Source organism: Leishmania donovani, chromosome 26 (assembly GCF_000227135.1).
Source record: "Leishmania donovani BPK282A1 complete genome, chromosome 26".
Lineage (NCBI taxonomy): Eukaryota > Euglenozoa > Kinetoplastea > Trypanosomatida > Trypanosomatidae > Leishmania > Leishmania donovani.
Genome location: NC_018253.1, coordinates 495,161 through 504,625, shown reverse-complemented (window position 1 = coordinate 504,625; position 9,465 = coordinate 495,161). Strand labels below are relative to the sequence as shown.

Below are 9,465 nucleotides of genomic sequence, written 5' to 3'. Positions count from 1 at the left end.
AGTCATCTGTGCACGGCCCCTGACCCAAACTCTACCCACCCACCCGCCTCGCAGGGTGGCACTCAGCCTCCCCAGCAGCAGGCAGTGCGAGGGCCGAGCGAGACGCGTTGGAATCACGCTGACGCCTTGCCCATCGCATGGATGGCGCAAGCATGCTCACGGTCGCGGGTCGCACCGGCGCCACGCCGTCCAGGGATTGGCCGCCGGCATCTGTGCCACTGCATCGCACTGACCTCCCCACGTCTTAGGCACCCTGGCCCTGTCACCACCAGGGGGTGGTTCGGCAGTGGCTGGGATAGGGAGGGAGGGGGGAGGAGGCTGCTCGGCTTCCCCGCCCACAGTGGGAGCACTGAACCCTGCGATATCACGCAGTGAGAGAGGTGTGTCCGCCCTCCCGTCAGTGAGGGCAAAAAGTCGAGCCGAGAGAGAAAACGAAGTGAAAGGAAGAGAGAGAGACCATTGATGACACACGCAAGTTCGCCTACGCAGCTGCACACAGACACACGCGTTGCACATCCATCGACGACGACGACGCAAAAAGAAGACGCCGAGGTGGAGAACCGCAGAAACGAAGAACAGGGCAGAGTAACATGATCAAATCTACAAGGAGCAGAACACATCAGAGAAGCAAGCGCCAATGAAGTCAAAGGGAGGGTTCGCGCGGACAGAGGGGCCACGGTGGCGACGATGACAAACAACTAGGCGAGGAAGATAGGAGAGAGCACACACACACACACACACACACACACCGAAAGATGACGAAGACGGTGAGGGTGGGGGGAAAGGGAAGAGGAGAGAGGAAGATGCTAATACCCACACAGACCCGCGCCTGCTGTGAGATATGGATAACGAAGGGTGGTGGGGATATCGGCGTCGTCTTCAGTTGCGTGAGTCGACTGTCACAGTGATCAGGCGATGAAAAGCAAGCGACAGTCATTCGCATTTTTCTTTTTTCTGATTTCCTATACACACACATATATATATATATATGTATATATGTATACATGTTTGTGAGCCGGGGCCGCCCCTCGACACCATCCTTCTCGCAGGGAGGAATATCTGTACGCACGCACAGGCGCAAAGGCACGGACACATGCTTACACATATACATATGTATGAAAAGGAACAACGAGAGAGAGGAATGAGGAGGGTATGGGAGGGAGGGGTGGGTGGAGGGGGGGGGTTGTATGAACGTGTTCGTATAGGTGGCCGACTGCCTCCTCTTTCCCTACTCAAGGACGGCAGCAGGCATGCAAAGAGCAGCTGTCAGGGCTAATACGGCAGCTTCTTGGGCAGCTCATTCACCTGCATTAGTTGCACGTTGTACTGCTGCTTCAGCATGTAGTCAAGCTCCTCCTTGCGCTTGCGCCACGTGGAGGAGACCATGCAGAACGTGAGAGGCGGCTTCGCCATCCGGGCGGCGACAACCTCTACAGAGGCACGCAACACCTCGCGCTGCAGCAGCTGCGGCTGCTGTGTCGTGAGCACGCCCACGTCCAAGGCGATCAGCTCTGGGTGAAGCGTAGCGTCTGGCACCACCACCGGCCTGCGTGGGAACGCAGTTTCAGAGACGTTGTCTGATGTCGTGACTGACGGCGACGCGTCCACGGTGACAGTCTCGTGATCATCGTCGTCGCACAGGTGCTGGCGCGGATGCGAGACCAAAGAGGCAGCCTCAATCGTCATCTCCTGCAGCAAAGACGGATTGCGCGACGGCAAAAGAGGGACCGACGGCGAAGCCGCTGCCGCATCCTTCGCAGCGACGGCGTACCCCTGGTACGGCGAAAACGCCTTCAGTAGGGTGTCTTGGTCGACCCGAATGCTGCACGCCCAGTCCAGCTCATACACCGGTGTCGTCTTGCGCTCGCTGTCCTCGACGTAGTGCCGTCCCGTCTGAAAGTGGTGGATCACAATGATCTTGCACTTGTGCACGCCTTCATTGACGCCTGCTCCACAGGTGTTGTGCCATCCGCCCGCGCTCGCATCGGCGCCGGAAATAGCAGGCAGTTTCCACCCGTCCGCGTCGGTGGTGACAGCCGTTGATGGCAGAGCCGTCGAAAGTGAGTCTCGGTGACCATCCGCCCCTGCCACCGCCAACACCGCCGCCGAGTCTGCGCTCGGCAACAGAGCGGACGTTGAGGTGTTGAACAGCGTCCTGAGGTGGTGCTGCCTGCGCGCAATCAAGTCCTCCGGTGTCGCATCCTTTACGTGGAAGTGGATCGTCCATGCCCTGTCTTGCATGTGCGAGGACCACGGCATCCACAGAACGTGCTTAAGCCGCTGCACCGGGAAGAACATTACCCCTTGTGTAGCGAACTGCATGAGATGGAAGGTGGCGCTGCGCACGACGTAGCGGCTCGGCGTCGCAATGAGGGCGGCGGTGGTCTGGGGGGAGATTCGAGCGGCACGCGCCATTGATGCGGGGACGCTGGACGTGCTGGCGGCAGCAGACTCTCGGTTCCGCTGCTGCTGGCTGTCGCTGTTGACAGTGCCGCACTTTGATCCAGTTGCTCCGCCAGCAGTGAGCCCAGTTGCCGTGCTTGCTCGATGCAACTGCAGCCCAGATGCACTCGATGTGTCTGGCGGCGAGGGGCGATTCACCAGCCCAGTTGGTGCACCAGACTGCAACGACAAAGGCGCCAGCACGCTCCCGATAATCCTTTCCTGGGCGGCGCCGTGCGGTGGGGGCGCGAGAGCCGCAGCCGAGTTGGCGTCGTCCAAAAGCATCAGCATGCCGCTGTCCAAACAGGCATTTAACAGGACTTGATGCACGTCAAGCGTGATGGGCTGATTCCGAAACTTTTTGGAAGAGGGCGGCGGGCGGCCATCTTGCGTCGCCCCGGGGGCGGACTCGCCGGCCGCGTTGCTGTCCAGGTTGTTGGCGCGGCCACCAACGCTGCCGTGCACGACAAGGCGGTCCCATGCGCTCTCGAAGGAGGCGCCGAACGTCGCGCGCTCGTTGCACAGCTCCGACAATAGCAGCACTGCCTCTCGCACACGCTGCATGCGAGCGGCGAAAGCGTCGTCGTCGCAGGACGGCTCTTGAAGGCCAGAACGCTGAGCCCCTGCACCGCCGCGAGCCATCACGTTGGGAGGGGGGTGAGGCGCCAGTAATGGCGACGCCGTCGGTGAGCTCCATGAGCCACCGGCGTCAGCGTTGGCACAAGCGCCGGCGGATGCATCCACGCGCAGCGCTGGGCCGCTGGCCTTCTCCATACGCCTGCGGCGGCGCTGCTGCTGCTTTGACTCTCCTTCAGTATCCGCGGCACCAGCGGCATCGGTATCTACACAATAATGTGTCTGGCTTCTGCTCCGAGGGGCAAGCGGGTTAAAAGGAGACTTCCGGCGTGTCTGCTCCTGTTGGTGCGGCTTCTCGCTCGACGCCGCAGCCTCGCTATCACTGATTGGGCTGTAGCAATCAGGCACGAAGTTGCAGCACGTCATCGTGTGCACAAACACCGTCATGCGTGGAAAATCTCGGATGACGGCAAGCGGGTCGGCGCCGATGTCGAGCAGCATCTTCTGCTGCCACTTGTCGTAGGTTTCGGTGGGGTTGATCCGATTCTTGCGGTTCTCGCGATGATGCCTTGCATCCTCGCCATAGGAACAGGCACTGCCCATGGTGAAGCCAGCAGATGTGGAGAGGAGGAAGCAGAAGCAGAAGTCCCCTCTCCTCAAAACAAAAAGAAGATCGGTAAGGGGGCGGCAGAACTGAGGAAATCTATCGATCCCGTCTTCTTCGCTCCCTCTGTATGTGCGTACGTGTCCTGCGTGTGCTCTACTGTGTGCGCGGGCCGCTCGCTTTCTTGACCCGGTTCCGTTTTGCTTGCGCCTCGGGCACGTACGCGCTTACGCCTTCCCCTTCCCTGCCCGCCCTGCCCTCACCGTCAGGCGTGCGGCGCTGCTGGTGAATGAGGGAGAGAGAGAGCGAGAAAGAACAGCAGCAGCAGCAGAGGTGGACGCTATGACCAGCACTTGCGCATACGCGGGTAAGTGAGTCGATGATGCGCCTAATCTTCTTTCCTCGACACACCGTGGGCGGAAAAGATAACTACACATACGAATGTGCGCATGCACGTGGAGGTGTGTGGAGACACGGTGAATTAAGGAGCGGCAGTGAGTGTGTGTGTGTGTATATGTGCGAGGGGGAGGGGGATAGCCGAGGATGATGTGGCATGCATGCGGGTGTGAGGTTGGTGAGCGAGCGTGATAGACAGACACACATGCGACCAATGATGAGCACACATTGCACAAATGGGCCACCATCTCCTTCTCTCACCATACATGCCACGCATATTTTCCCGCGTTGACGTCCTCGCCACGTTCTGGAACGTGGAGAACAGCATGCGTGAGTACCCGTAAGAGAGGGGAGAGGGGGGGGGGCGGACAAGGTGTACTGTCTCACGAGCTCCAATAAGGCACCTTCCAACTTCACCTCATTTTTTCTTTTGCTTCGCTTCCACATTTACATGGAGCATGTATATGATCGCGGACACAAGCACTTAAACGCCAACAGAGGTGTGGTCCGGCAGCAGTCGATGCGACAGCTCATCACGCATGCACATCTAAACAAAGGGAGAGGCAGTGGAAGGATGGAATAGGAAAGGGCGGGGGCACGATCCATGCGTGATGGAGGCCCTTCTCCCCACCTCTCCGTCCCCCTTCATGAAAGCACAAACGCAGAAACATACATAGGCCCAGACAGAAAGTGCAGAGGTGCACAAAGAGAAGAGAGATGACCCCACAACCGACATCATCACAGCAGCTGTGAAGCGACATCAAGGAAGGGAGGATACACCCCGATTGGTAACTCTGCACACACACACACACACACACACACACACGAAACAAAAACGAAAACAAGTGAAGTACACTTGTGAGAGAAAGAGATAGAGATGGGATTAACGGTGACGGACAGACGAAAAAAAAAAGGAGAACACGGCTCGCCAATACGAACACACAACGTACCCGCACATGACACCCTCTCCCTCTCCCTCTTCCGCCCGCCCTCCCTTGCGCTCACGCGTGCATGCTTTGCAACGTGCCAGAAACTGAAAAAATAAACACAGAATTGTGGAGGAGCACAGAGAAAGCAGAAGCGCACAAAAAAAAAGGACTAAGAGATATGAACAGAGCGAGAGCGGAGGGCGGAGCAGAGGGCGAGGAAAATCGGAGGTGGGGAGGGTACAGCGCAACAAGCTGCACAAAATAATCAAAGAGGGCAGCACAGAAGAGGGCGAGACAGAGACCACGAGATACAGAGAGCGAGGAAGAAACGCAGACAGTAAGGCAGAGCAGAACATCGCGAAGATGGAGGTAAACAAAAGACAAGGACGCGGAAGACATAGGAAGACCCCAAACCCTGCATGCGTATGCGCCACGGTTTCCTCGCGTCTCTTTCGCTCTTCCAGCGGCCCACAAGCACCCTCCTCCCTCGCACTCACGCGTTCTCGTCCATGCTCGTCTTCTCCACGCCACCTCCGGCGCAGAAACGCGTCGCAGATGGTTGAACGACATAAATACTTCCCATTCGCGTTCCTGTGTGCTTGCGCATGCTTAGCGGGGGAGTGGAAGGGATTAGAGGGTGGAGAGAGCAGGCCTGCGGACGGGGGAGAGAAGGCGGTCAATGATAATGCGGAGCGAGGCACGGAAGAAGGGGAGAGAGAAAGACCCACAGGCAACTCGCACTTGGGAAGTGCTTTGGAGAAGGGGGAGGGGAGGGGAGTCACAAGTAGAAAAAATACGAACTCATCAAGAACAAGACCACGAAATGGAGAGAGGGAAAGAGTGGCTGCTGACAGCGCCGGGAGGGGAGCGGGAAGTTTGCATACGAATACGCAGCAGGAGAGTTTTCGAGAATATCGAGGTGTGCGAGTATGTCTATGCGTGCGCACACGTAGTAAAGGAGAAAAACGCCAAAAAGAACTAGAAAGGCCAGCGGGACAATAAAAGGCAGCCCCCCTTCCCTCCCACACACACACACACACACAGACAGACAGAGACAACGAGGCTTTGATCCTTTTCCATCACGATGTAGTCACACCTGCATACAGGGGGTGGGTCGGCAGGGCAGGCAGACACAGAGCGAGCGAGAAAATGTCGGCTAACGAACCAGCGAGGAGTGAGTGAGGGAGGGGGAGGGGGTTGGTATGTCCAATGCCTGCTACACAGCAAAAGAGCAAAGACAGTGACCACAGGAAGAAGGCGAGAAAAACACATATCTATGAAGGCTCGTCCACAGCTGCGAAGGGCGGAAAGAGGCGGAGAGATGTGAGGGAGGAGGGAGGGGGACGACGACTTGAAGGGGGTATACGCGAATCAGTGCTGGGGGAGGAACGAAGCACTGCGTCGAATTCAGCATTCGAGATGGTCTCCGAACGTCTTACGCCCCACACTCTCTCTCCTCCACGACTGATAGCGTGAGAAAGCATGCACGCGTATTTTGCGCTTCCCCGAATCCGATTCAGCAGCAGATGCAGGCGCAGCGAAGACAAGATGCCACGATGATGGCGAGCCCCCGCCCCCTCTTCGCTGCCACACAAAGGCACACCCTAAGTGTCACATGGTGGAAGCATACACATACCCACACACATATGCACACTGCCGAAACAGCCCTCCCTGCCCGTGAAAAAAAAGGCGACTGATGCGAACACTGGCCGACCCTCAAACGACAAAGGCGCGGTGATCCGAGCGAGTGAAATGCGAGGTACTCACATGGACATGCCTGCGTTTCTGTGAAGGTGCAGCACTCACTAGAGCGGACTCATTGAAGTTGAAACCGATGACTAGTGAGCGGAAAAGCGGCTCGGGGGCGTACGGAGGGAGGAAGAGAGAGGAGGCAGTTGAGGGGCGTGGAGAAGGTGAGGTGGCAAACGACCACGGAAGAGAAGGTCGCGCCTTCCTTACAACGGACGGGAAAACAGTACAAAAAAAACGGAGAAGAAAGCACAAGAGAAGGTACCCAGACAGACAAAAAACACGCGAGTGACACACAAAAAGGAGGGCCTTCAGCGATGCCGTCGAGCACCTCCACAAGCGGTCCCCCATCCTCTTCCACCCTCTCTCTCAGATGTGCTGCTGCTCGTTTGATCTGCGTTCCTGCGCGCTCGTATTCGTGTCGACACGCGGATAAGGTCAATGCCGAGAGAGGGTGAGAACACTATTCGATGATGGTGCCCCCTTACTCACTCCCCGAGATATATTTTACAAAATATTGTGTATATATTTTTTTGACAATAAACAATCCCCTCAAAGAAAGATGCGCCTGGAGCGCAAAGAACCTGCGCAGCATCACCACCACCACCAATCACCACCATCGAGAAAACAACACAAGAAGGGCTCCAGAGCACCAGACATTCCTCCTTATGGGCCACGCATGCACATAGGAAGCTGACAAGCAGGAAGAAAAGGGGAGAAGAGCCCAGAAGCCCATGCGTGCTCAGATACAGTGTAGCATGAAGCAGCACCGGCAGGAGCGGCACCGGGGCGTCCTGCACACGGTGGGAGTGACGAGGATGGAGTGCGTGAAATCGAGAAGCCGAACAACAATGAAACAGGAGCTGACGTGTGTGTGGGTATGTGTGCGGGGAGTGGGAAAGGCACGGAAAAAGTAGCTAGGAAGCGAGTGCGCAAATCAAGCTTAAGATAAGAACGTAGGTGGCAGACGCCAACGCAAGAAGAGAAAAAAATAAGAGGTGAGAGGGGCACATGCGCACACATATACCTCACCTCCTGCAGATGTATAAAACGAACGAGGCGGTGCTTACATGAATCTTCGGCAGAGCTAGAAGCAAACAGCGATGAGCGGGGACAGTACGAAGGAGGGAGAGAGCGAGCGATATTGCTAGCGTAGGGCAAACAACGTGATCGACAGAAGGGCGCCCCCTCCCCCCCACTCCAAGCGAGCAACAAGAACAACAACGAAAGGAAGGGAAAGAAAACGAAAGGAAGCGAGCAAAGGTGCAGGTGCCTCCGCGCAGCTGCTGCATGACCATGGAAAAGAGAAAAGCAAACAACCAAGCGACCCCATGACGTGCGCAAAACAAAAAAAAACGCAAGATAAAAGGACACGAGAACGTAGAAGAGGGACGCACGCGTACCCCCCTTCCCCCACCCTTCTTCCCCCGAGCTGGAAACAAAGCAAGAGAAGGGGGCGGGGAGTGGGAGGAGAAGTGTGGGTGGGTGAAGGTGCTCGCAGCATGCGGAGTGAAAACGCAAAGGAACGAATTCGGAGAGAAGCGACAGTAAAGAGGAGCGCACGCGCACACAACAAGAGGCGAGCCCCAGAATGCATCGAGGCAAGAAAAAAAGGAACAAGAAGAAGGTAAGTCCGTTGTTTTCCTCTGTTCTTCTTCTGAGCTGCTGCAATCCTGACCGCTTTCTGTTCCCCTTGCCCTTTGCTTCCCTGTAAGCCCTCCCCCCTCTTCCCCCGCACCCATCCACCGCTCGCTCCCGGCTGACACCACCACCAAACCCGCAGACGCCAAATTTGCATACGGCGGTGCCGCTTTGTGCCACTGGAGCACGCGCGTGCTGAGAGGGCTGAGGGTGTCAGGGCGAGGCGTAGGCCGGGCAAGAGCGAGCAGTTGGGTCCGAGGGACGAGTCAGAGCGGAAGAAGCGGTGGAAAAGCTCGTCGGGCAGGAGAAGAGAGGAGCCGAGAGAACCTCGTTGGATCTTGGAACCACCTTTTTCATTGCCGTCATCGCCACCACCCTTTACAATCTGTGCTTGAGCAAACACATATACAAGGTCCAGCAACGAAATGCCAAAAAGAAAACTCACGCGCACGTACGGCACGTACGCCCGCTCTACGCCCACTGGCCACCGCCGCCTCCCTTCCCGAACCCTGTCTCACGTTTTGGAAGCACGGGGAGAAGTAGCGGAGGAGCGGCAGAGAGATGTCGACACGCGCCTGCATGCCACGATAAAGGCAGTGACGCTCTCTCGTAGGCGTGCGTGCATGGTGCGTGTACGCATGCATTCATACCTTGTACACCCACCCAAACTGCGCGACGGCCAGTGGCCGTAGGGTGAAGGGGAGGAGGCGGCATGACACTTCAGGAAACAGCAGCGCGAGATAAGATAACCAGAAGAAGCCTGTGCAGAAAACACACACTCACACGAAAAGCAAAACACAAGAACCGAGTCATCATCTCTCTCTTACACTCACCCACCCACACCCTCACACGCACACACACCTTCCGACACCGCCCAACGGCTGAAGCCACTGAGGCACACAACGGAGGGAGAAAGGCCCGAGCAAAAAAAAAAACAAAGGAAGAGCACGGCGGCGGCGGCGGCAGCGAGGAGCGACTGGGGAGAGCGAACAGAGAACAACAAAAAAAGACTGCAAAAAAAAAGAGCAGGTTTAACCGAACGGGGCGAACAAGACGTCAGAGGAAAACGGCCAGGGAGAGCGGGTGAGGGAGGGTGGGTGGGTGGTGGAGAGGTAGTATTACGAAAGC

General features: G+C 57.1%; 1 protein-coding gene across 1 annotated transcript; it reads right to left on the bottom strand.

Annotated features, from left to right (window-relative positions):
- Positions 1–1,272: 1,272 nt before the first annotated feature.
- Positions 1,273–3,621, bottom strand: LDBPK_261420 (hypothetical protein, conserved; the record flags this gene model as incomplete). The annotated part of the gene is made up of 1 exon (XM_003861681.1): positions 1,273–3,621. The coding sequence occupies one exon, from the start codon at positions 3,619–3,621 to the stop codon at positions 1,273–1,275; it is 2,349 nt and encodes a 782-aa protein (XP_003861729.1).
- Between the last annotated feature and the right edge of the window lie 5,844 nt (positions 3,622–9,465).